The sequence below is a fragment of the Amblyomma americanum genome, chromosome 4, assembly GCF_052857255.1.
Source record: "Amblyomma americanum isolate KBUSLIRL-KWMA chromosome 4, ASM5285725v1, whole genome shotgun sequence".
In the NCBI taxonomy this organism is placed as follows: domain Eukaryota; kingdom Metazoa; phylum Arthropoda; class Arachnida; order Ixodida; family Ixodidae; genus Amblyomma; species Amblyomma americanum.
Window position 1 is genome coordinate 56,287,514 of NC_135500.1, and position 27,898 is coordinate 56,315,411.

The 27,898-nt window shown below is 44.8% G+C and overlaps 1 protein-coding gene across 1 annotated transcript; it reads left to right on the plus strand.

Moving 5' to 3' along the window:
* Nucleotides 1–93: 93 nt before the first annotated feature.
* LOC144127958 (DDB1- and CUL4-associated factor 13) lies at nucleotides 94–27,896 on the plus strand. Its single transcript, XM_077660976.1, has 11 exons — nucleotides 94–257; nucleotides 1,397–1,596; nucleotides 5,645–5,752; nucleotides 8,161–8,250; nucleotides 9,596–9,751; nucleotides 15,578–15,738; nucleotides 16,641–16,708; nucleotides 17,974–18,070; nucleotides 19,859–19,994; nucleotides 25,051–25,214; nucleotides 27,778–27,896. The coding sequence occupies exons 1-11, from the start codon at nucleotides 188–190 to the stop codon at nucleotides 27,863–27,865; spliced, it is 1,338 nt and encodes a 445-aa protein (XP_077517102.1). The 5' UTR covers nucleotides 94–187; the 3' UTR covers nucleotides 27,866–27,896.
* The last annotated feature ends 2 nt before the right edge of the window (nucleotides 27,897–27,898 follow it).

The window sequence follows — 27,898 nt, forward strand, 5'->3', positions numbered from 1 at the left end:
AATTAGTTTGAATACACGAGTTTTTAGTTTTAAATTTTTAAAAATACTTAGTGCAAATACAAAACTGCTGACTTGTCCTAATCATCCTTTTCATTTAAAGATGGTTCCTGTGTCAGACGCGTGATTGCGGCTCTTTACTTCGGTGTCGAACGTTTTTCACTAGTTCTTGTTCGTACACAGCGGCGGCATGAAAGTGAAAGTGCTGTCGAGAAATCCGGATGACTACCTGAGAGAAACGAAACATGACATTCACAAAGGTAGGCCCGTGTTGTCCCGACCCCGGGCTGTATCTTGAGCTCCAGTGACTGGTGCAGATGTTGAGTCGTGTTCAAGTGCAAGTTCCTGTGTTGCGAATGAGCTAATATTTTCTAGTCTGTCAGCAGAACCTCGTAACCCTGTTGCTTATTCGGGGAATGCTATGGTGCGGTTTAGATGTTATGCCACTAGCGCAATTCGTAGGGGCACTCTTGTATGCATGTCAAGGTAAATCTGTGCAGAACGGCGCGCACACAGGAAAAATGTGAACGGATTTAAGCCTAGCGATTGCTGTTTTTTGCATTTTTCACGGGGTATTCAGCGGGTGCCTCAGGCCCCAAATTTCGTGCCGGATAAGTAATAATAGCAAGAGCGGTGGTCGACAGTCCGGAAGTCTGACATCCTGCAGGGCTTCTCTTCCCTTGAGAAAGGCTGTGGCGCGAGGTTAAAACGCAGCGGGACTTGTATGGCGTTGAACATGAATGCCATGTCCACCGTAGGATGAATGCCACACACGTGACAGGAAACAGAATATAGTTGGCTCGGCGGAGGGAATGCCTTCGTCAAGCATTACTTGGAACTGAGAGGTGCATTGATGACGACTGTATGCCGCGTATGCACACCCTTTGTCAAAAATACAGAGCCCAAGGGGCTTCATCCTGGGCCATGTTGTGTGGTCAGTTATGCATCGCCAGCGTTTCAGACCTCTTGAAGGGGAGAGGAAGTCTCGCCTCTGCGCAACTTGGAGCTTCCAAAGGATTCCTCAAGAGCCTCACTACACGGCTTAGAAGCAAACCCCTGGGCTCTGTACTTTTGACGAAGGCTGTGCTCTACATTTTCACTCCCCTCGTGGTGCGCTTACTGCTGGCTCTTTAGAGAGCCCTCCTCAACAAATGCCACTTACCAAAACGGTACATTTCTATACCGTCAGGTCAGCAATTTTGTCATTTCTTGATCCGTTTAAACTTTCTCTTTGGCACAACCTCTGTCCCTGATTGCAAGATGTGTGTGGATACCTGAAACTGCTTTGAGTCGTCTAGCTGCCCTTGTGGTTAGATGTCGCTTTGCTGCTGCAGTGCCGTGAATTCTTGCCGGACTAGGTGCACCTTTATGCACCTCTCTCTTCTTCTCTCACTTGCAGTGCAGCGCAACTTTGACCCCAGCCTGCATCCTTTTGAAGTGTGCCGCGAGTACACGCGGGCGCTCAATGCAGTCAAGCTGGACAAAATCTTTGCACGGCCTTTCTTGGGCAGCCTGGATGGCCACCGAGACGGGGTCCAGGTGCTGCACAAGCACCCCAGGTCCCTCTCACACCTGTTCTCTGGCGCCTGCGATGGCGAGGTATGCACAGCTTCGTTGCCCTGAACGCCGTCTGTAGCGCGTGTTGTTTCACGGTTATTGGTGCAGTGTAAGCAAGGCATGCAGCAAATGCATGACTTATTTGTAAACCACTCCTGCAACATAATTATTCTGAAGAATGTGTCAGTCAAGGACCAAATGATGACAGAAAAATGCTGTTAACACATTCACTGTGTCATGAGTCACCGGTGGGTCACATCCTGTATTCCTGCTGTGCAGCACGAATACTGAGTGGCGTTATGAAGCCGTAAGACAGCTAAGATTTTTGAAACACCTTGTGAAAAACACACATGCCAGTTTGCTATTGCCATCTGTTGTCTGCTTCAATAACTTGACTTCGCCGAAGGCTCACTGGTGGGTCACCCCACACCCCTGAAACTCTACAGGCAATCGGTGGGTCCCAACGCACAATAATTAGGGCCCCAAAAATCACTGCCGTTATGAATGTGTTAATGTTATGAAACTAAGACAAATATAAAGCCAATGAAAACTATACTTAGTTGGTACCTTCAGACATTGACTTCATTAGTGATGTTTGCCACATGTCTTGCATTCCTGTTGAAGCTTCCCTACCATCAGTTGCTAGCGACTCAGTGCAGCTTGGAAAGAAGGAACAAACTTCCTTCTCGCAGTGTCTTTTTATCGCTCTCTGTTGACATTCTTTTCCTTCAAACAAAAGAAGATGATGGACCTCCATGATCTTAGCTGGTAGGCTATGGTAAGTGAGGACAGTAGCACTGCACCAACTTGCAAGACCTCTGAAATCGCACATCGCCTTGGAAGACTCACGAGTGCTGATATGACTTGTGAGCAATGGCTGTGTATGCCTCTGACGTCTGATGGCAGTGGTGATGAGGAAATAGGAAAAAGAGTGACATCTTGTATTTGGCTCGCATAAAGGGCATCTTTTCAGAACGTAGCTTCAAGACCTATTGGGTCATGCTGTGCGTCCCCATGCCACTGGGATAGGTAGCAAATGGCATTGTTGTTGAGTTTCGCACTTCGGGTCATAAGAAGTTTCCTTGGGCCCCTCCCCACAATAGTTTCTGATATGTGCTTGCTTTCTGTCTTCTATGTTTTGTTCGTGTTAGTTTTCACAATGTCTCCGTGTGAGTGGCACTGTAGATGCCTGTGGGCTAGGCTTTGGAACTTGTAAAATCTGGCCTTGCTGCTCAGGTGGGGGGACGTCTTTCTGGCTGTTGCTGCTCCTGGCTGTCATGTGCCCGGGTGGGCCAAGCACAGTGAGTAGCGTGTGCTGTTGGGAGGTGGCGCAAGGTGCACCAGGCTCCGTATCTTGGGACTTGGCATCCCTGCTTCTAGTGTTCGGTTGTCAGCTATGCCAACCACTGATGGTTGGAACTGTTGCCTCCTTAAGTGTGCATAGTTGTATAGTGTACAGCTGCAGTCAAAATATTATGGAGTGCACTTGGGCGTTTTAAATTTTCCTACACATGCTATAGAAAAGATAATGCCGCGTCTGCAACAATAGCTGCTCGGTGGCTGCTCGGCACAAAGCTCGTGTGCCACGCTCGTGGCTTTGGTGAAAAAAGTGACGTTTCATTCCAGTTGCCTCGCAGTGCGCTGCCGCTACCCATGCTTCTCAGAGTTGTTGTTCCTCTGCCGTCTAGGCCCGAGTTCCCTACGCTAACTACTGTATGACTCTGGTGGAGGTGTGGGGAATGGTTTTTTGCGTTCATATGTGAGCGTATCCGAGGCCTGTGCTAACATATGCATGAAGTACTTTGTAATTTTTCTTAGGTGAGGCGTGACAAGTGTTTGATCGCTGAAGCATGCTTCATATTATTATATGACCAGGTATACAAAATAGCACAGCAGCACACAGGGACAAGAAAGAACGCACACAAGTGCTATAAAGTGACAGTTTGGGCTTGGTGGTAGCACAAGGCATGCGAAGTCACATTGCGGTCAAGTCTGTCAGTCTTTTCGTGTGCAAGTCTTCTGGTGTAGAGCCTCTTCTGGAGAGCAGCGCACCAGTTGCCGACATCCACCTTGCGCTCACAACTTTACTGAGGCACTGGCCTGAACTGTGCAAGATTAGGAAGAGAGATTTGATTCAGGGATTTTTATTTTGGCAGTGTGTTGTCACAGATGTGAGCATTCAAGATAACCTCGCTGTTCTTTCTGGTGTGCCACAGGATTTGGTTCTCCTAATGAGAGTTAACTCATTAGAAATGAGCCTCTCAAATAACTCTCATTATAAATTAGAGTTATCTTATCTGCTTTGGCTCACTCATTACCAATAGCCTTTTTGCATTTCAGTTGTTAGTGGTTGAGGACCAAACTATGCTTAATGAGTCACCAAGGTCACTTTAGTCATTTTTGAAGTGTAGAATGAAACTCACTGAAAATAAACCATTAATGTGCAGTCTATTTGAATGAGAAGAATTCTTTAAATTATTTGTGCTCATCATACAGGACTGACAAAATGAAATGTGATGAAGTTAAGTACTGGGGCATTATCTGTAGCAATGATGAAGGGCTACTAATCTTCTTCCGGAGGAGGCTACATGAAGCTCCTCCTGTAGTTAGGAGGACACTGTTTGACTAATGGTGCAATATGCTTATTTAATCTGTATTTCCCATCAGAAGTGTATATTTAACAAGATGAAGCTTATTCAGAATTTAGCTCTGGAAATCATAGTCTTGAACTTATTCATGTCAGTCCAGGTGTGATACCTTATCACAGGGCCAACTGTGAAACTCTTTTTCAGAGCAAGATGGTTTCTAGACTAAAGCTCATGCTCCTGCTTTATTGTGTGGAGTTTAATAGTGCCCTGTCACTTTGTATTCAGCCTCAGTTTAACCTTAAAACATTTGTCAATGGATGATCATGACAGCAGCCCATGAGTCGCATTATTTTAATAGCCTTGATTTCATCATGTAGTAATGCAGTTGGATTATTTTCCGCTGAGGTAGTTGGTTGCTGCTCTGTTTAATACATGTATATTTGTGCACATGTGTGCGTGTTAAGTGTAACATATATGCTTACATGTAGAGAGAACTTGGAGGCATGAAAGGTATTTGTCATTCATTTAGCTTTTTTACTTTTACATTTGGGCATTCTGACTTTCTTGATTGCCTTATTTGTGTGTGTGTGTGTGTTTCTGGACTGGTTACATGAAATCATTTAAGGTATTGTTTGTGTGCTCTCTTTATTTTTGAACTGGCTCTGCGACCTTTTGTTTTTCATACCAAGTGTGTAACTGGAACCACTTGTGCGCTCGGGAAGAGCTTTCAGAATGTAGAAATAAATGTAAAATAAAAACAGGCACCTGCTAAATATTTGCTGCAGTTGTTTCATAAGCACAGTCCCACCGGTTGTGTTTGCAGTTGTAGTAATTAATTACAGTGCCTTTGCTCAGCTCTTTTCTTCTTCTTCCTGAAAGAGCTCCCGTGGAAGCCTTTGTGTTCTGTTGAGGGTAACTTCTTTGTCATTGGCTTCTTCCACTCCCATCTGGATAACATGTTCAATCTTTCCTCCCACCGACAATTGTGCATGCAGTGTATGCTTACAAATTGCACCATTACTGTTCATTGCTGTCCAACTTGTGGCGGGTGCGAAGGCTCGGAAGGAACCGAGACGAGACTCCGGGTCAAGTGGTAGACAAAAGGCCATTTACTTGACGAGGACACCGCTATTTATACTCTTTAGTCGCATGACACTTATAAGCCAATTACAAAATACACATCTTTAAAGACAAGTCATAAGGCAGTCCACTGAGCTGAAACCACAGCCACATATACAGCACAGCTTAACAGCAATGCGAACAGAAAATTGCATCCCCGAAAAATCTGCTATGCAAACCCTAGGCTGCATTTCTGCATCAAAAAGGATGGAAGAGGTTCTGGCACCAGTGCATCAAAGGATCGTTCTGGTGCAAGAGAAAATACTGGCTAGTGGCCAGGGCTTATGCCACCGCATGGGAACCATTTGAGTGCTCTCTGTGCAGAGGTGGCGTTTTCCAGTGTGGCTGCTGTGGTTTCATCCTGTGCATCCTCGCCCTTACAGGTGAAGGTGTGGAACCTGGCGGAGCGCAAGTGCATCCGCACTGTGCAGGCGCACCAGGGCATGGTGCGAGGAATCGCATTTCCGGGTGATGGCCAGCGGTTTCTCACGGTAAGGTGGGAGGAAGCTGGCAATACTTGGATTGCAATTTCCTTCCTGCATTTTATAGTCTAATGAATCAGTGGCATCTTTTTTTTCTTCTGCAAGAGTGGGGACAAGAAATTATCCACTAGAGGAGTTTTCAGCCCCCTTTTTTTTTAGTCCTGTCACATACTTACGCAAAGAAATGGAAAAGGTTCTCTGCACTGTAGTAGCATTGTCACAAGATGCAGCAATCGACCACATTCATCACTCTTGCACAGCAGCAGAAAGGCCCCTGGCATTCTGTCGCTAATGCTATTTATCTTAATTTCATGCGCATGAACACAGTTTAGTGAGTGGGAGGGTATGGTCCTGGCTTGAGGCATCAGGAAGAATGTTTTTTAATTTGATGAACAGTGCACTGTAGTGTTGTGTCAAGTGTGTTAGTATCTTAAATTATCTACACAAGTCTTTCACCTGGTCGAATCACCCACCTTGGGTTCGGGGAGGTGGTGGGTTCGACTCCCACTGCCGGCCGGCTACCCACCAGCTTTCTGAAATGGGTACAAGCCATCGCCCGGCCTGGTGCTCGGCTTCCCAGGGTTGTGTGGCTTGGAAAAGGAGCCTGCGCCTTCAAATCCCTTCTCTGTGGGCTTGAACTGGCACTCTGAAGAAGGGCCCCAAGTGGGCTTTTGCCACACGAGGCAGATTTAGGGTTGTTTGATGGTGAAACGAATTACTGGCCCATCAATGCAACGGTTTGGTGCAAGACCCTTTTCCCAACCATTTCACCCCAGAAAAGTCAAGCACAGGGGGTGGGGGAGGGGGGGAATCTTGTATCCATTAGAGATCCGGTGGGTACCTGGCAGCACTGGGGCTAGAACCACCCAGCACCTCTTGAATGTGAGGCGGATGCTCTGCCACAAGGCTACCACTTCGGTAGCTTTGTTGTGTATGCCCTTTCAGCAAATCAGCTTGAAAATTTTTGCTGGGCTTGTTTGCACAGAATGGGTTACTTGATAAAGTATGTGTCTGATAGATGTAGGCTCAATGTGCAAATGAAATGCCTTGTAGTCACCCCTTTAATTTTTTGTTTGTACTAGTCACGCACCATGTGATGTCTTCCTCAAACACATACTATTTGTACTTGTCTGCGCGGCACAAATGCTGCTCATTCTGTCCTAGCAGAGAAAAACGAGCACAAGCAACAAGCTGTTGTTTTTTTGCCTCTTGCTTGTCCCATTTTTTTCTATATTTGGATCTTTGTATTTGTTGTTCTGGCTGACAAATTTTGTTCTATTTATTTATTTAGAATACCTTGCAGCATTCAATAAGGGGGTCGCACAAGAACAAAGTTACGTTACACAAACGGTGATGAATAGTCACACTTATAAAGGAACAACAAAAGGTATGCAGGAAACTATAATGTGCATGCAAGCACTCACAAAAGAAAGACTTCATAATCTGAAATTGCATGAGGTAATACAGAGGAACTGAAAGCAAGTTGTCTTGCCAGAAATGTGCTTGAAGCTGGATTGATTATGAAGTCATCTGGACAAGCACTGTGGAATTTTAAGTGAAGGGGTATAACTTGGTAATAGGCACATATATTTATGGAGGAGACATAAAAAGCGACGAACTTCAAGAGTATGGAGTGCGATATTTTGTTTCAGTTTTGCAACGCTTGCATTTAGGTCACAGTTACGCCAGATAAAGCAGGCTGCCCTGTTTTGAATGGATTTCAGCATTGGGATTAAATAAGTTTGGTGTTGAGCCTGTAATACTAGAGTGAATTCTGTCGGAACACGGACAAATGTTTGGTGTGTGATTTTACGGGTGTGAATAGGCGAGATCCGAAGGCTGCGGAGAAGTTGCTGATGCTTTGGCATAGGTGGTGGTGATATGTGTTGGCCATGTTAAATCAGGGGTTAGATGCACGCCTAGATAATCATAGGATCAAACCCTTGATACAGCAGTGTTATTATTGAAACAAGTGAAGTCGGGGTTTGAACTTTTGCAGGTGAAAGGAATTAGCTTGCATTTAGTGGAGTTGCAGCTGTGGGTGTCCCATGGTGTTGAAATAGAGAATTTCAGTTCAATGCAAGTGAATTATGTGGCTGGACATACAGTGATTCCCAGGATATAAGCATTCTTTGATTGGTATGCTTTGAAAAAGGGCCAGTTTTGGTGCTTGTAACACTTTCTGAAAAGATGGGTCACTGCTCTCATGTACCTGTGTCTGGCTGCTGTGCAAAAGGTTGTGGATGTGATTTCATTTGCGGTGGCTGGCTGCATTTCTGGGCAGGTGTTGCACGAAAATGTCCGTGCAGTTGGATTTCGATGCACACGAAGAAGGCCTGGTGATTGAAGTTAATTCAGAGCCTTCCACTATGCCTCCTCCTTGCCTTGAGAATTGCATCTCAGCCTGCTGTTTCCAGGTTGGTGACGACAAGAACATCAAGACGTGGCACACGGAGTCACCATCACGGGGCGAGCCAGACGAGCCAGTTCACACCATCATCACACGAGTGAGAGCTGAAGGAGTTCACTGTGCCAGACATTGGGTTGTGCAGTGTAGTGGGGGGAGGGGGGGGGGGGGGGCAGCGCTGCAAAGTGGTTTTGAGGGCTAGTCTGATAGACGCATGCATGCACAAGCATGTACTCCAAGTAGGTTCCATGCATATTATTATTGCCCTCATTTATGTTTCATTGTTTATTTCTAAACAAAACAATTAAACTAATCACTGTAAACACTCTTCTTGCGAGTCTGAAACATTTGGTTACTTTTCGGTAGATAGATTCCAAGGGCCGTAAACGTCTGGCATTGTTCGAGCAAAAAGCTACAAAGAAACTGCGGAAAATGAATAAGGGCTGACGCAACGCTGTTTACAGCTTAGCATGGGACACAAGATGTCAGCAGCATCTTGTTAAATTAGGGAAGGTTTGTAATTTTCTAAATTAAGTTTAATCAATGGTACTGAAAATGTGACTTCTCAGACATCTCGTTCCAGCTATAGTAATTGAAGGTTTTAGAGTGTACATGCTATGCTGCTGCTGGAGCAACTGCCATGACTTGAGGAACCAAACATTTTTCCTCTGAATGTGCTGTTAAAGTCTGGAATGTTAATCAATATGAAAAATTTTGAAAACAAAATAGAAAATAGGGGTACTTGCAGAGTTTGAAGATACCATGTTTGAAACGATGAGCTCTTTCGTTTTGACAATTGTGGTGGCTTGAAAGCCCAATGTTCCCTTCAGAAATGACTGTTTATTCTGGTGCAGCTTGGAAAATTTTGTGCTGAGACTTGATTGCTGAGGCTACAGTTCTTTTATGGGGAAGCAAAATGCAATAAATTTCTGAGCTCAACAAGTGCATAAAATATTACACTTTATTTCTAAAACTCAACTCAAAGCTCAATGACTGTTTCACGTTTGGGCTGCACCATGTACATACCTGCTTTGCTGCTCCTTTGAAGTTTTGCTCCTTTGCTGGTAAGGCCTTCGAAGAGTGCTGTGTGTTGAGAATGTAACACAGAAACAGGTTGTGAAGCATAGCCAGCAGGGAAACAGAAGAGGGTTGATGACAGTGTACAAGCTTGGTTTTCTGTTAACTTACCAGTGGTTTATTATGATGGAAGGGTGGATGTAATTCAGCACAATGATTAACAGAAGATGAGCATTCCGTACTCCTCACATCACAGGAGGTTAGTGATTTTGAGAAGGCTCTTTGTGCTATAGAGCGTGTTGCTCATGACATAGTTTTAGGCTAATGGATATCACTGTTCTTGAGATAGAAAAACATATGAGGAATATGTGTTAGCCTTTGAATGTGAAATGGCTGGGAGGTCATGGTGTGCTTCTCCTGGTTGGCAGGGTGTGCTGACGGGCATCACGCACCATCGCCAGGAGGCTCTCTTTGCCACCTGTGGTGAGAATGTCCATTTGTGGGAGCACTCGCGCTCCGAGCCCCTGCGAACACTCAACTGGGGTGTGGACACTGTCTACGCCGTCCGTTTCAACCCGATTGAGGTGAGCGTGCTTCTGTTATTGTGGTGGCTGGGCACAGTGTGGGCAGTCGTGTAAGAAGACCTCAGCTTATGCATGTTTGTTACTCTCGTGTGAGAGCAGCACAGTGTTCATGTAATGAATATGTGTTAGATCCTTTTGTTAGTCACAATAACATTATTGGGGGTGGTCCACGTTGTCAGTAGCATAAAAACTGTGCATTTTAATGAATGCAATGCGGTCTACTTCCTAGGAGACAGCTCTCAAGTGAGGTATAGCTTAAATGAGTTGCAATAGCTGACTGAAAATTTGGAACCCCCTCCGCCCTCCATTTTTTGGATACACTTCATTATTCGGGAACCTAAATTGAGCACAGTGCAGCGAGCTATGGAAAAGAAAATGATAGGTATAAGCAGAACCCTGCTATAGTAAACTCGGATATAGTAAAGTGAAACTGCAGTCCCATTTCACCTCCCATAGGCAACTGTAAATTTTTTTCCAGTTATAGTAAAGGTTTGGTTTATGGGGCTTAACGCCCCAAAACGACTCTGGCTGTGATGAACTCTCTAGTGAAGGGCTCCTGAAATTTCGACCACCTGGGGTTCTTTAAGTGCACTGATATCGCACAGTACACGGGCCTCTAGAATTTCGCCTCCATCGAAAGACTATTGAGAGTAGGAAGACATCCCACTGACGCGCCGCTTGAAGTGAAACTAGAGGGGCAAAACATCCCGGAGAAAAACATGATAAGAGTCCTAGGGATGTGGCTGCAAGCAAGCAGAAAATGCAGCCACACACTCTGCCTGCTCGGCAAGTCGACCGAACAGGTAGGCAGAATGATAACCAGAGTCTCCAACCGGAGACATGGAATGAAAGAAGAAGACACGCTAAAACTAGTAAGAAGCCTCATAGTCAGTAGGGTCATCTACTCGCTGCCATACCACCCCATGATCAAAAGCGAAACGGAACAGGCAGAGACAATCCCAAGGAAGGCCTACAAGACGGCACTCCACCTAACAAGAAACACATCGAATGAGAAGCTGTTACAGCTAGGAATCAGCAACACCTTTGTGGAGCTGGCAGAAGCACAGCACGGAGCAAAGCTGCAACGACTCAGAAACACGGCTACAGGAAGGGCGCTCCTGACAAGATTGGGTTGCTACCCAAGGGGGCATCTTGATCGATCCGCCGATATACCCGACGAGATCCTTAAAACCCTGCAGGTCAATCCCATTCCGAAAAACATGGACCCAAATCTCTACGCGGCCAGGAGACAGGTGCGGGCAGATTATGTGGAGAGGTACTTAGCCAAATTAGAAAACACAGTCTTCACGGGTGCAACCATGTATCCATGGAATAGACGCGAAAGCTACTACAAGCCAGCTTCGGTGGTAGTTGATAACGCAGGCAATCTAATCACGTGCACAACTACACGTAGCGTCAGGATAGCGGAAGCGGAGGAGGTCGCTGTTGCACTGGCAGCGGCTGAGGGCTATCGAAAAGACGAATCATTGGTCATCCTAACGGACTCAAAAGAGACATGCAGAAACTATACGAAAGGTAGAATCTGCAGGGCTGCCTTAGCTATCCTCCGCGAAGCAGTACACCTCAGAAAAACAGCAACCCACACATTAATCTGGATTCCGGCACACACGGGGATAGAAGGAAACGAAAGGGCAGACAGCTTGGCTCGAGATATCACGTATCGAGCCGAGCGGCCATATGCCCTGTGACAGCACTTCACCGTGGAGATCGGATTTTCAGAATACCTAAACTATCAAAGAGGCAGGAGAATTAGATACTCCCCGCCACATAAGGGCCTCACACAACAAGAAGCAGCTAGTTGGCAGAGGCTGCAAACGGGAACATTCCTTAACCTACATATACTTAGCAAGATGTATCCTACACAGTATAGGAACACATGCCCGTGGTGCGGTGCAACCCCCACGCTTTACCATATAACCTGGGAGTGTAAGCGAAACTGCACGTTCCACCAACACAAAACCCCGAGTGCGGAGCAGTGGGAGAGCCGGCTCGCCAGCTGCGAGCTCGCCGCCCAAAGGGCAATGGTGCAGCACGCAAGCGAAGCAGCGCGACTCAGTGGAGCCCTGGACTAGGGGCCCAACCCTGCTTTGAAGGTCAAGAGTCTGCAGCGATGACTGCAGCGAAGACCGAACGCTAAACACTTAATGGACCAAATAAAGTTTTTCTCTCTCTCCCTCTCTCTTTCTAATAAAACGGCTATTTTAAACAGGGCCTGGCCGTGGCGACGTACCTCCCGCGGAATGATGACAACGCGGCATGCGCGGGCCCGATTTTGGGAGGTAAATGCATACCAAAGATGATAAACCGGCGCATTTTTTTTTTAGATAGTTTCACCGCCAAGCTCGGAAGCTGTGGGAGAAGCCAACTTCTTAAAGCCCTTGGGGGCCATAAGGCAAAGCGCGTTGCGCGCACAGAAAAAAAAAAAAGTTAGCTGCGGTTTAACTACTGCTGGACCTGGTTAGAGAGCGAAAGCTGTGGTGTGTTGGAGAAGTAGACGCGGTTTGGCATCTGTAACGTTTAGTGCGTTCTGCACACTGAATAGGCAATGGGTCTGCCTGCCGTGCCACCATGGCAAGTGGTGGTTAAATTAATGGTTGATCACGAGAGGGTGGTCACCCAATGAACACTGGGCTGGGGCCTATTGCTGCAGTTCCGCGTGTCTGCCACAACCTTGCCAGCGCTAATGCATGCAGCCCACATCTCTCTCTCTCACCAGCGCCATGGGTCCACTGACCCAGGGAGCAAGTTATGTGCGAATTCGTTTCCTCAAAATAATCGGAGTCTAGAAGTTTGTCAACACCAACACCAATGAACACAATGAACGCTGATGGCCTATAAAAACAGAGGCAATGAATGAATGAAAGCTTCATTGATCACTAAGAAGGAGCCCCCAAATCCCCGTTTCCGGCACGCAGGCCTGAGACGCGGGTAGGGCACGCAGGCTTGGGAAGCAGGTTTGGGATGCTCCGCAGACTAAGGATAAGTGAAGATGCATTGTTTCTTCACGGCCTCAGCCGCGAGGCGGGTGGCTTGCTGCTGGATGGCAGGGTCCTCGCTCCGCATCGAAGCTTCTCAGGCTTCTGTACTGTTGATGTTTAACCGGCGCCCAGGGATTCGGCGCATTCCCATTGTAAGAGTACCCCTTTCGCCGCAATTTTTACATTTAGAATCTTTTCCTTCCCGGTCTGTCAGGTAGACCCGGAGTGGGGAGATGTAATTTACAGCTTGTAAACAGAGGCAAGCGCTCGGTTTCAGCGGCGGCGGCACTGAGTGATGTCATAGCTGTCATGTAGTTTCTCCTCTGTTAAAGGTCAAAGAAGGTCAAATTTAGTGCCACGCGAAGAGCGGCTTTACCTAGCGTAGTGAAGCCTTCGCTTCAAAAAAATGTAAATCGGGCTATGAACGCAGAAAGGAAGAGGTGCGGGTTGCTTAAAAAGGAAAGACATTGAAAATGCAGTGAAGAAAAGAAAAGGGTGGCAAGAAAGGGACGGGTGGCTGCACTGAGTGAGCGGTACGGCTGCGCCTCCACTGTGTGCCGCGTATAATAAACGACTCTTAAGGCTGCGAAAAATGACGCCTTGTTCACGCTAAACTTTTGTTCTCACATGAAATCAAACTCGCATTACATTCGTAGCCACATTGTATGTGTGCAAATGCGGTACTTCCTCAAGACAAACAAAATCGAAAACTTTTGATAACATGAATTGTGATATTTCGAAATAAATAATTATCACAAAAAGGTACAATAAGAGCAGGATGGAAGGTATTTCTGAGTGTTTCTTTTGTAAACCAACACTGTGTTTACTAAGTAGCCAATGAATTACCAGAGAGCATCCTCAGAGCCATACCATCACCAGCAACTGATGTAGTAAAGAGCCTGATATAGCAAAGAGTTTTGCTGAACCTCGGATCGTCTGTACGTGGTCCTGTTTCTTCCAGAAATTGTTCCCGACTTTGTTCTAAATCATTTTAAGGCGAAAGCCTTTAATGGCTCATCGTTGTCCGTCCGTCCATCTGCGAAATCTGTCACACTATAGCTGTCAGTCATCCTATTGACGTCACCAATGGCATAGTATGCTATAACCCATGTACTCTTAGCAGTTACTAATAAATTAGTAATTAATCAGCAATGGGTAATTAGTCACTACATAATAATTAGCCATCAATTAGCAATTAGTTATTGATCTGTTATTGGGCACAGAAGAGCTTTCGCATAGCGCACTTTAGATTTCCAAAGTACCCTCTAAATTTTTTTCCCTGGGGGTGGTGGTGGGGGGGGGGGGGGGGGGGGAGACGTTGCATGCAATATCAGCATCATCATGAGACTGACTACCCCCACTGCAGGAGAAAGGCCTCTCCTATATCTTTGTAGTTAACCCTGTCTTGTGCCAGCTACAGCCACCTATCCTTGCAATATCTGCAACCATAATGGTCAACATCTGTTAGTTGTGTGATTGAAGCGAACATGACCACTGTTACTGTAACCTTGAGAAAACTTTTTGGACTTTGAAAATTTGGGCTTATTTTTGCATTTATGATGAGTCGCGAGCTTTCCTAATGCAAGTTTTTGACTAGTTTTTCAAAATAAACAGCACATCTCTGGCACTTATTTCATTGTGCAGGAACCGCCTTGTTGAATTTCCTCTTGGTTTATAGTGCATATCTGCGAGCTTTTGTGGCGCAGTTCTGGGATGCTTTTCATTTTCCTCGCAGTCATTGTGACATGTGAGAAATTGAAAGGCAGGTGGCCGCGCTTCTAAAATTAACATCATGATGTTATTTACATTTACATTCTGATGACATTAAAATCAAAAACTGATGATTTCACATGCACGCACTCTGCAAGCAGCCAGGCGGCCATTTTGAGTCCCGTTCATTTTGGGGAGTGGTGAAATATGTGCTTCTGTTGGAGACGGCTGCATTCGCACATTATGGTCTTCAGCGTCCACGGTGGTATGGACAAACCCTTGGAAACAGTCTTGTCTTTCAGAAATGGTCTCCTGCGAATTGTCGCATCAACCTTAGTACATATTTGCAGTGCATTATCTTAAGATACTTGCTGTGATACAAGGACAAGTAACAAGGACAAGTAAATCCATGTTTGTCTTGCTAGAACAATCGCAGTGACTCAGCGACTCACTGTTTGAGACACGCTCTTCATGTTGGTGGCTCTTCTTGAAATGTTGCGCTTTGTAAGGTTAAAACTGGGCTGTCTTTCTCCTGTGAAATATACCATTTGCCCTCGAGTTTTGTTTTGTGGAAACCAAGAGTTCCAGGACTGCTTTCTTATCTGTTTCCCTGAGCCCCAGTACAGGTGTTTCTGTGCAGCTTCACCACAGCACTATTCATGCATGAGAACCATCCGTGCGACAGCATATTGCCATTTTCTTGCTGCAGATAGTTCAGCCTGAATTGTGTGGAAATGTTTACTGAGGAGGCACTGTGTATGTTTTCTATATTTGATGCACATCTGGGGACAATATACATAAAAGGTTTCCTTAGAAAAGATTTAAATGCTGCTGGCATTCCTTTAAGCTGAAAGGTAGGTTGATGGGCAGCGCAGTCATGGATGGAATACTTTTCTGTTTTCATTCTGCAATGCTAGGGAAGAGTTGGCATGCCAAAGTGTCGTCTGCATAGTATTTCTTTCTGCAACTGTATATTCTCTGTCATCACACTGTGTAGTGGGTCTGAATTGCACTTAATTCTGAATTGGGTTTGGATCTTTGGGAGTCATCCATTTGCCCTTCCCTTTGGTGGCTCTCATTTGTGTGAAATGTCCCGTGCTGTGTTCTTTATGTGCAGGTCAATGTGATGGCGAGTGCTTCAAGTGACCGGAGCATTGTTCTGTATGACTCGCGGGAATCGCAGCCAATAAGGCGCGTTATCCTGGAGATGCGCTCCAACGCCATTTCCTGGAACCCCATGGAGGCGTTTGTATTCACACTGGCTAATGAGGACTACAAGTGAGTGTACACGCGTCCTCTGCAAGTGTTCTGCGCCCTGACGGGAAAGTGAATACGAGTGTGTCACTCTCATTGCTTATGAGCAGCAACGATAGTGAAATCTTTTGCTTGTCTCATTCTTTTAGCCCTAATTGCTGGGTTTGTGGTGTGGGGAAACCTTTCTTTGATGATGGTATATTTTTGTTGCTCTGCTTATAATGTTATGTAAATAGTGGCATTAGTGCTGCCATAACCAAATGGGAATGCAGATTTTTTTTATATCTATTGATCATCTGATCTTGCCTTGCTTGCGACTGTTCCCATTTAGAGTTTAGTTTTGCATAAACTTCAGTTTATGCCTTTGTCATGGCTCCTTAGTGTGGCAGCAAATGAGGCACTGAAGTCTTGAGACAACACTTCTCGGTGCACTCATATTAAAAGCATGTGAAAGGGGTGCTGTGAAGCCCGTGTGAGGCAGCTGTGTCTTCAAGTGAGACGTTCGTAAGGGAAAAAACTACTGCTGTCCGAGTGACCAGGGTGGTGTGATGTGCCCCAGCTCAAATGTGAAAGCACGCGCAGATTTCTGTGCTCCTTTCAGTGCTATATTTGTATAGGCTTTAGAATATTCTCAGTTGAAAGAGTTGTCCCTGACCTGGGCATTGCACTCTTTTTCCAAATATTTCAGCTGAGAAGTTGGAGCGTATTTTCTCCATGTGCTAAACTTAAACTTGAATCCACACTTTGGTCTTGTCTACCTCAAGTGTATTTTGGCTTCTACTATTACATATCGAGCAATGCATGGTTAAAGTGAGTATTTGGTCCAATTCAGGTCCGAATTATTGTGTCACTGTATATGGGGGCTTAGGTGCAGCCTTTTAGGTGGACTGGTTGCGACGACAGTGCCTTTTCCTTTTCTTCCCCAGCTTGTACACTTTTGACATGCGAAACCTGAAGTCAGCTTTGTGTGTCCACGTGGATCACGTCTCGGCTGGTGAGTGGTGCAGCTTGCCGTTCGTTTTGAATACGTTGCTGCTTTATCAACCTCAGGCCTGGGTCCAAACACAGACATTACTCTGTTGCAAAAGTCAAATTCACAGCAGAACTTGCTCTGCTCTGTGTGTTGCACTCTATAGTATAGTCCATATATGACAGTAGCGGTCAGGCCATAGCTGTCTAAGCAATAGCACACCATGACATTGGAAGGCCTCCTGACAAGGGCCTTTGTCAAAAGTACAGAGGCCACCCTTGTAGCACACCCGGCAGCCTTCAGAGGTGTGGTGACAAGAATTCTCACCCTCTGAAGATTTGGAGCCCTGATGTGTAAAATAAGCCATGGTCAAGAGGCAGTTCCGGTAATCTGTACATTTTTCACAAAAGCTGCGCGTTCACAGTGGTATATTTCACTGATTAGAGCAGCGCTCAACCTCATTCCCATTGTGATTTGGCTACAGCAGTTTTTGCTGATCTAGCTGCTGTATTCGCTTCAGAATGGTCTGCTTGTTTTGTCAACCAAATGCGGTGCACACTAAAAGAATATTGTACGAGGAGCTGCTTTGGCAGCTACTTATTCAAATTACAAGTTTCAGGTGTGCAGGATCGTATTGGGCAGTTCAGTTTTGAAGTCTTATCACTTGTTCATGCTAGGCATCCCGTGAAGCACTACTTGTGTACAGACCAGTTTGGGCCTGTCAGAGCCTGAAGTATGCATCACTTGTGTTGACACGAACTTTGGAAATGAGAACTGAAGCAAGGCAGGTGTGTTTCCCAGCTAGCAACAAGGGTAGGGGCATAGTGCTCTAATGGGGTGCCAACTGTGCCGTAGCGGGGGCCAGTTGATGAAAGACACAAAGGAATGCCCCCATGCCTCCTTTATCATTGTTTTCTGGTGCAGTTTTTTGCATCATTGAATTTCAAACGATGCAGTTGTTTTGCTTAGCCTGCAGTGCATTGGAATCGCAAGGAATACAGCTGATTATTGTTAACTGTTTCTGTAGCTGCATCTCTTTAAGAATAAGAGTAATTTTTTTGACAGTGTCAGCGCTCTCAGCCTACCTGCACCGCATGCCTTTCTTGCACAGTGGACACAGCATAAGGAAACATGTATTACACATAATAAGGCACAAGCCAAGAGAACTCCGAATTTCTCCTGTTTTGATAACTCTTATCTCGCTGCTTTCCTGTGATCAATGCAGGATGGCAAATCAGAGGCTACCTGTTTGTTTGCCTCATCATTGTTCTTTTTTGTCTTGGTGGCAGTGATGGACGTTGATTACTCACCGACCGGGAAAGAGTTTGTGTCGGGCAGTTACGACAAGACGGTGCGCATCTTCAGCACGGACTATGGTCGCAGCAGGTATGACTGGCTGTCAATGTGGCCCTGTTTACTCATGTCACCACTTTCAGGCTTTGCACATGAACCAGACGGGATTTAAAGGGAACCAGCAGGTTAGAACTACGTATCATATGCTAGGCCAGTTGTGAAAGAAATGTCAAAATAGTTTTGATTTTGCCAGTGTTAATAAAACAAGCATGTCATGAAACTGTTCACAAACACCGCAGCAGCTTTGATGCAAGCTGTATGTAATGTTCAGGGCTCGGTGCAATTCCTCTCAGTCTTTAAACTTGGTGTTTTCTTTACTTTTTACTTGAACAGTATGTATTCCTGCACATCGAGAGTAAAAGTGTGCTGTGAATTGAAAATGGAATCTGTCTGCAAACTGTCTGAAATTTTGAATATTTGTGCGCAGCTAGTTCTAAGACGTCTTACAAAGGTTTCTTGAAGGTCATTTCAAGACATTTGGTACAACAAAAATGTAGCATGCATTGCACATGGGCGTAATGGCTTTTCATAAAGAAATGAAAATAGATTAAGGAACGGCCAACTAGTGAAACCTAGCTGTTAATGCTTAAATGCTTAATGTATTTATTACTGGGCAGTGGATATGTAATATTTACAGTGCTAGTAATTTCTGCAGCATTTTTTTCGCATAATATTGGTTTACACATCCTTGAGTGTTCTGCGTATCTGCTATCTTTAAAGATTAAAGGGGGGGGGGAGGGGGGATGCAGGTCTTGAGATCTAAAAAGATAACGAGAAAGTCTATTGTCGAAAAACAGTTTTTCGAACTAAATATGTTTGGACTATATCTCCACAAAATATCCAGGCTTGAAATGGTCCCAGAGTACAAAAAAAAAATGAATACTTAGAGGTTCGCACAGCTGAAAAACAAAGTGTGAGCTTCAAAATAAGATTCCACTTCACATGAATGCAGTTATGATCTCCAGTCACCACCATTTTGCTGCCATTTAAAAGCTTGTTTTATGCCCTTTCGTTTGGCACCTCTCAAGATGCCATCATATCAGCTCAACCAAAGCTGCAGGCGATTTTCCACAAATCGATTTACTGTGACTTAATAAGTGCACTGATTTCAAGCCTCTTTACCCCGTTTGTGATGTTATAAATGCAGTCTTTGCCTTATGGGCTTTTTCTCTGAAATGAGCTTTGTATCAATTTTTTTGCAAGGAGTAGAGCTCTGCGGTGATGTTACTTTTACTGGCTTTTACATTGTGCATTAAATTTACTTACTTACTTTCATAAATTATCAGCCAACCCGTTCTGTACATTCTATTCATGGGTTTTTTGCCAATATATTTTCACTGCTGCAAGTGTAAAACAGTGTCACCGCACAAAATGCATCTTGGGTGATTGTTCTGTATATATTTCAAATAATTCATAAACATTTTTTGGCTGATGGCCTGTAACGGAGGGGCCAATTTTAAAATTGCAAAACTGCAGACAGTAACTCAAGTTCTAATTGTGCTGTTCAAACTGTAATTGCATATTTGGACTCTACATAAAAGAAAAGAGTGATTTTAATTAGAATTTTACTATAAGTAAAGAACAGTAGTTTTAAGATTTGGATCTTAAATGTTGCAGTGAGATTATCCGGTGCAAATGTTTTCTAGGCCTCAAGGCCTGCTTGGTCTTTGCACATAGTCATGCATCATTCACTTCCTAGCATAGCTTTTAATTACAGCGGGCATGCCTTTCTTTCGCGCCCTGCCTTCTTTCGAGCCTTTTATAAGTGCCAGAGAAGAGAGGGAGTACCTCTGCTGTGCTTATTCTGCTTGTGTGTCGCAGGGAAGTGTACCACACGAAGAGGATGCAGCGCCTCTCCTGCGTCCTGTGGTCGCTCGACAACCGGTACATTCTCAGCGGCTCCAACGAGATGAACATCCGCCTCTGGAAAGCCTATGCCTCCCAGAAGCTGGGAGTGGTGCGTCCCATTTCTTTCTTGGCATGCCTGCATTTAGTCACAACCGGTTGGATTAGTTTAGGGGCTGAAGTAGCATAAAGGGCAAATGTTAGCCATTTTTCACTTCTGTCAGCCTCTACAGAGAGGATGGCAATGGTATGCTTGGTTACTCTGCTATGTACAAGCATTTAGCCCCCTGTCGCAATCTACAGGGATTGATTGGTGCTTTGCATTTGACTGCCTCACCTTTGATTGCCTTCTCTAACAACTGTGCAAAAATTTTCATTTCTCAAAATGAGCAAGTCTGTATCGCTGTAACTGGAGCAGCAGATGCAATATTGGCTTGCATCTGACAAGGCAGCGGCTTAGGCTGTGCTTCGCTTCAGGGTCATTCCATGCCAAGCGATCTAGTGTTTTAAGGCGATAGTCTTTAATGGCCCATACTCCCGGTGACCGTACTTCCGTTACACCACCACCTAGGTCACGTGGCGGCATGCTGGCGCCAGCTGCTCTTCTCCTCTGTTGTGAAATGATTTCAAGCACGGCAAATTCAAATCAGTGCATTGAGTCGCAAACGGCTTTCGCCTTCCCGCAGTTAAGAGATATCCAAGTGCCTCCAACGAATTTTTTTTCAACAGACACAAATTTAGCTTTCTGACATGTTGGCAGCACTGCGAAGCAGTGTTTCCTGGTTGATCTTTGACATTGAAAAATTAGAGGGTTTCTCACTCTAATGTCACAGGCAAGGGAACGGAAAAGAGGTGCTCGTTGTGACGTACATGACGGAAGCCAACAGTCACCGAAATCAAGGACCATCGGGGATGTCCTTTTTTTTTCCAATTAGTAGTGTCAATTAATTGCAGATTAAGAGCATTGCTTGCAATTCAGAGGTCTTCGGTAGGGATCCCACCAACGGCATATGGTTGTTTTTTCTTCTGCTTTCTTACCAATTATCTTTATGAGATAAACTAAGTACACATTAGTTTGCAAATAATTGACACCACAGTTTGAAAAAAAAAATAACATCCCCTATGCTCCTTGGCTTCTGTCAGGTGTTTACTGTGGTTTTTTTTAGGATACAACAGTGAGACAACATTCTGCACTGTTGGGGGAGACTGCAGGAATGGAGCCGTATTTCCTCTCCCCAGAACCTCCTCCTTGCAACACTAAGCACAGCCGAGCTTGAGCGCCTGAGCAAGTAGTGTTTCACTTTGCTCTCCTCATAGCCTCTAAGTGTGAGCGAGCTCAGGTGCCCAAGTACTGCCACATTTCTCTGCGCCTCTTAATTCCCCTTCACGGTTAATGTACCTTTCTTCTAACGTAGAAGCCTATGCCATCTATTGAGGCTTCAGGTGATACTCACAACAACAGTCGTTCCACTTCAACTGGTGACCTTATAACTTGCTGTTGCCGGTAAAAATTTTTGGTTATTTAATAAGTCTTTCGTTTTGCATGAGTGCAGCAGCTGTCGTGTGAATTATTTTTGTTCATGAAAAAAAAAACGACGTGACAAGAGGTGCTCCCATGCTATTTCTTGCGAGTCAGTAGGTTGCTCTGGGTGTTTCACAAGGTTTTGTCTGAATTATTGCCATGCGAGAAGCAGTTCTGTCATGCAATCTGTCATGCAAGACTAGGCTTAGAATCGCAAATTCCAGATTGTTTGACCAAGATATTCTAAAAATATGTAACTTGAAAATTTCACTGCCGCATACAGTAGAATCTCGATGATACGATCATGGTTGATAATTCTGGGATGATACGAATTTGTAGAATTTCTTAGTCTAGAGGGCCCTTGCTTATCTATCCCTAACCCCTATCCTTTTTGTCATAAGACAAATAAAAGTTTGTTCCTCCTTCTGGTTAACATGCATTGCGTAGAATGAGCAGAATTTTGGATCTTTTGAACACTCTAGTGTGCCACTAGAGATGATGCAAACATATAAGCCACGTCCACGCCTTTGCTACCCGCACATCGCCAACGTCATGATGAAAAAATGCCAGATGACAGCTCCTGCGTTCATAAGCGTAAAAAAAATGGAAGGCTCACCAAACACCCAGTAAATTTTTTTATTGGTGTAAATAAATCACAAAATCTGCTTTGCATTGCTTCCAACATACTAGAGTTTCTTCAATCATAAATTCGTGATAATAAAAAAAATGCCTCATTTTGATGACCTCAGTCACAAGGCAGAACAGATATATTTTCTTTGTGACTGGATGCTAGAGGACACCTTGTTTTTGACAGCTGTGACAAAGTTCTGTAACATGCTCTTCTCTGTCGTCTTTTTGTAATTTTTTTAGTGAATAGGAACCTTCAGTGAATAGGACAGAGAAATAGTTCTGTTGAATGGCTCTTTAAGTGATTTCGATGCAGCTTGTTGCAATAAAAAAAATTAGACCATGGGAAATGCAATTTTATGTTTAGGCTGTCAGTTCTTTAAAGAAAGCCCTTAAAAATTACAGAAGGAACTTAAAACTACTTATCTGCTTTTAATGCAAAAGTAGTTTTTATTTTTATTTAATTTGTTTTCCTCCCTTTCTAATGACACACCTGGTCATTAGCGTATATAGTCGTAAGGCAACGCATATACAAGGTTCACCTTTGTTTACCATGAAGCAACACGGTTTTGTGGCCCATGGGCTGTGTGCTTGGCTCGCAGAGTGAAAGGCTTGGGTTCAGTTCCCCCTCACCTTTGGAAGGAATTTTTTTTTTTTTGATACCATGGTGACATCATCTGGAATTTTAGGGTCCACTGCTGCTGGTCAGCGGCGACGCCAGGCTTCATTTCATTTCATTTCATTTTATTACCTTAAAGGCCCCAAAGAGGGGTGTTACATAAGGGGTGGCAACAATTAAAAGCACAGATTCACAATAACAGGAAAGTTTTTACATTTTCAGCGAAAAGACTTGGGCAAGTGATGATGGCAACGTTGTTTGGAAGGCCGTTCCAGTCTGCGGCTGCACGAGGAAAGAAGGAATTAGAAAAAGTGACGGTGCGTGAGCGTGGACGGGCAACTTGTAGGTGATGGCTGGTGCGATGAGATATGCGTGCCGGGGGAAGAATGTGAGGTGCGATGTGCATAGGGCTGTGGAAGAATTTGTGAAATAAAGACAGGCTGGCAATGCGACGGCGGAGCGATAAGGGTGATAATCCGGATGCTGTTTTTAAGGAGGAAACGCTGATGTCATAAGAGTACGATGAATGAATGAAGCGAGCAGCGCGATTTTGAACAGATTCGAGGGCATTGATGAGGTAAGCTTGATGAGTATTCCGAATGGGGGATGCAAATTCTAGTTTGGACCTGACGAATGATTTGTAAGCTAACAACTTGACATGTTTTGGAGCATGGTGAAGATGGCGCTTGAGGAAACCTAGCGTCTTGTTTGCTGACAATATTATGTTAGTAACATGCAAGCTCCAAGAAAGATCGCTAGAAATTGTTATGCCTAGGTACTTATATGACTGAACTAGTTGTACGGGAACTTCTGATATTTCGTAAGTGAAAATTAGAGGATTACGGCGGCGGCTGATGGACAAAAGATTACATTTACGTGGGTTAAGTTCCATTAGCCACTTATTACACCACTCCTGAACAGCATTGAGATCATTTTGAAGAGAAGATTGGTCAGCAGTGGAGAGAATAGCACGATAAAGTACACAGTCGTCAGCGAACATGCGTATGTTAGATGTTACGTTTGAAGGCAGATCATTAATGTACACTAGAAACAGTAGTGGGCCAAGCACAGATCCCTGTGGAACCCCCGAACGCTTCGTTGCCATTGAGCCATTCAATGCTTTCACATTAAAATGGCAGAATATCAGCATTTGGCACTCTCATTCTTCTCTGTATTTGTGCTGCAAAAACGGATGAAAAATTACTCAATGCAGAGAAATAAGGTTTTGGGAGCACGAAAACTATCATCTTAAGTTAGTGAAATGGTTTAGTCACTTGAGCAAGTTTTGAGAAATACTTTTGTAAATTAACGGCACAATGTCGATATAATTTAACATGCTACTTCGTGCACCTCAAATGCTCTTATTTTTTTTTACAGAGCTGCAGGTTTGTAAAAATAAAAATTGTGGAAATTTTCAGGCTACATTTAGCAATTTGTTTAAAATTAAGAGTTCGAATAGGAATTATTCAAGAATAGTCACTACACTTTAACTTCTATTAAAATCGGTGCTGAAGGTTCCTGATATAAGAGTATTTTTGTGTTCAAATAGCTAAACTGGAATACTATAGTGTAATTCGGCTTGATTTCAAGTTCAAGCTCTCCTTTCACATTGGCTTATTGCTCACAAACATGAGTGCATTCAGACGTGGGGATGGTGGAACCATCTTATTTAATGTAGTTAGGTGACAAGAAATTGTCATAAATAAATGCACCGTTAGCAGAGTTGTGATCATGGATTACTTACCCGCTGGAATGGCTGCGATATCCCAAACCCAGTGTATGAAGGGTAGTGGAACTATGCTGCTGTGTTTTAGGGACTGGTTTGCATGTCTTCGAATGGCCGAGGCACACTCGGCTTCCCAGAGCCACATATATTCCTCCTAGGCCGTGTGAACAGAGTTAGCCGATATGCTGTAGTAGGATGCCACTGAAGCCTGCAGCAAATATCCGTCCACGGTTACGACCGCCGAACAGAATTCCTCTGCGACATTGTTAAACAAGAAGCTGATCACTAGGTGAAATTATAAGCTCAAGAATTTTGACGCATCTGGCTTGTTTTATAAAGTCAAACATTAAAAAAAGCTAATTTTTCTTATTGTTGCGATTGGTCAGTGGAGTAATACAGATGATGTGGACATTGTTACAGACTGCTCCTTTTTTTTTAGCTTGTGTCCTACTGTAGCAGATTAATTAACATAAAGGGAGTGCAGAAAAGACATGGATGAAGAGACCTGTCTTCATCCATCTTTTTTCTGCACTCCCTTTGATGCACCGACTAGCTTAGACCAAGCTTTTGTAGTAGATTCTTTCGGGCACTTTTTGAGGGCACGGTGTAAAGCATATCCATGCCAGGGTGCCCATTCCAGTGGAGGGGTCTCACGGGTGGTCTGTGGCGTGCAGTTGAGCCACCGGGAGCAGATGGCGTTCCAGTACCAGGACAAGCTGAAGGAGCGCTTCCAGCAGCACCCGCAGGTGCGCCGCATCGCCCGCCACCGGCATGTGCCCAAGCACATCTACAATGCCCAGAAGGAGAAGCACGCCATGCTTATGTCCCGGAAACGCAAGTACGTCCCTCCACCTCGTGCGTGTGCAGCATGGTGCCCAATAAGTGCTCGCGCTGAGCAATTAATAAGTGCTAGCGGTGAGCAATTAGTGTGCCTGTTAGAAGGTCGATCCGGGCAGTCTTCTGTCATAACTTTGTAGCGGTGTGAGGACAGTATTCGAAATTTCGAATACAAACTGAATGTGTTTGTTGTTAGTTTCATATTCGATTCGAAAATTTACGAATATTAGACCACGAACGAATACCAGCAACTTTTATAAATCCGACCGTAGTAAAAAATTATCCAACTATCAAGCTCAGAAAACTTGTACAAAGGCGTTCGCTTTCTTCTCTGTCATTTATTGAGTGGATCAGTCACACTGGGACGCTACTAGGCTTGGTTCTCATCCGAAATTACGCTAGTGGGCTTTCCCACATACCACGCTTGATGAAAGTAAGATGGCCGACCACCTACTTCGAACAATCGCAACGTGAAAGCGTCCAATTTTTTTTGTTTGATTCTTTGATAATGTCTTTCCTGCTTCACGCCAGCAGCTCATTACAGTCGTCTCCTCTAGTGTGAGCTCCGCCAGCTCGTCAACTGTGGTATGCAGGAAAGCCCACTTGCGGAATTTCGCATGGGGCTCCCGAAAGAGGACACTGGCACTGTCGGCAAGACAAGCGTTCCTGTAAAAATCCTGCCTTTTGCTTGGTGCATTGTAGCCCGCGCACATCTGGTGTGCGCATAATGTTAGGCGGGCCTCTTTAAATAGCCTGGCCGCATACTTTTGGCATCCGAACTTCGCCACCAGCTCGCGGAATTTGGCAGCTGTCAGAGACTAGCTGCGCACCACGTTTCGTACGCCGACTGGTGCTTCGCTGGTCATTTCTTTTTAAGCATTAGCACCTCATAGCCTGTTCCTGTTTTGCGCCATTGTCGATGCCGTCCGCAGCACAGCAAGATGTTTCTGGTCAAGTAGCTACAAGGCCAGATTCTGAACGGTTCTCTGTTTTTACACCACAGTTGACATTCAAAGCGTTCATGTCACAGGCTGAGAGTCGAGTACTGACAGTAAACTTTTGCTTGCGTATTTTCTGGAAGCCTCCTTCCCTGCATAAGAGAACTCCTTCACCATGGCCGGTTTTTGGGGAAGGAATTAGATGCAGCGCTGGATAGCTCTGGAATATGAGAAAAGCCGCCAGTTTCCTTTATGCTCCTGTCGTCGCGATTGAGGTGCTCTTCTCCCAAGCCGCTGCTTCGTGACGGGGAGGTGAAACACAGCCCTGCAAAGCTTTCTGTGGCTCTGCAACCAAGGCTAGGAGGCAGACGTACTCCCTGTGCTGTGGGTTATTGTTCGGTAGTACACGCGCATGCAGGGCTTACAGTAGAAACCTTCAGCGCCGTAACCAGCTTCTCTCCACAGGAGCTGCACCGCAGTAGTGAAGTATTTGCTATGCAGGAAAACCGACTTCTATATCCCTTTAAATGCACTTATGCCTCATTATTATGCAAACTGTTGTCCGGACAGGGGTGTAAATGCAGACCCAATTGGGGCCCCATGCATCTTTGTTGTCAATATGCACGACAGGGAGAATAAAATCTTGACTGCCATAACCAGATCTTTCCTGTATTTTGTGTGCAGGACAGCAGCACACGGTAAAGTACAAGTGCAAATGCTAGAGTAACTTTGTGGCGTCATGCTTTACAGCCGCATTGTGCCTGCACAACGCATCTTACCATTTGCAGTATTGTATGAATAGCTCTGAAGAAAACTCCCTCTGCAGCTTGTGCTACGTTGAAACCCGCATTAAGCAGCTGTTAGCCGACAGAGTGCCAACATGTAGTGGCACGTCGTAAATCGTCACGCCGTTAGACACCGTCAGGTTTGGTGGGCCACCGGGCACTTAAAACTGGATCACATTGTTCTAAATATGATGGCGCTTAGAGCTCCAATGATGTCTATTTCCACTTCCCAGCATGCCACTATGCACTGGAGTGACTTTAATCAGTTTTTCTTCATTATAGACAGTTTAATTCCCGAGGAAGTGTCCATATTAGTGACACAGGACTACATGGATCACTGCGCAGTACTATTCCCCTATGGCTGCTAGAGAATTCGAAACTGAATTTTTTCTTGTCATTTTCGTTTCAACTTTGATACAATGGTTATGTACTACATGTGCTCATGTCACGTGATGCGCAATATAACCACTGATATGTAGTTTTAATTCATCACTCTGCTGAAGGCAGCCTGCTGAAAGTGCTGTAATGGCGACGAATCAGTGGCACAATTTCTTTCATGCCTCAAGTGACCTAAACAGCATGAGAGAAGAGAATAAATTATAAATTACTTTATTCATGTAAAGAAGTGGCTGTGAAGGTTGCAAGGATGAAGAAGGCAACAAATCTGGTGCATTTTGTTTGGTCTTGGAAAGGTCAGCTGGGGAGAGCAGTTTTTCTGAACACGTTTGCCATATACTGATTCTGCATACCTTTATCTCCAACAGCTGAAATCGGATCATTCGGCTCCTGCACGTTTCTTATATCCCTTAATGTCATACTAATCAGCATTCTCACATTGCAGGGAAGCCAACCGCCAGGCCCACAGCCGTCCTGGTACCGTCGAAGTCAAGCCAGAGCGGATCAAGCACATTGTTGCCGAGGAGCAGTGACGACAATAAACACACATGGGAGCAGCTCACAGA

Bases quoted from the DNA above. Each gene is read 5' to 3' on its own strand.
- LOC144127958 (XM_077660976.1), top strand. From the start codon at position 188: ATGAAAGTGAAAGTGCTGTCGAGAAATCCGGATGACTACCTGAGAGAA. The intron at 5,753-8,160 runs GTAAGGTGGGAG...TGCTGTTTCCAG, and splicing joins ATGGCCAGCGGTTTCTCACG to GTTGGTGACGACAAGAACAT. The intron at 25,215-27,777 runs GTACGTCCCTCC...CTCACATTGCAG, and splicing joins CTTATGTCCCGGAAACGCAA to GGAAGCCAACCGCCAGGCCC.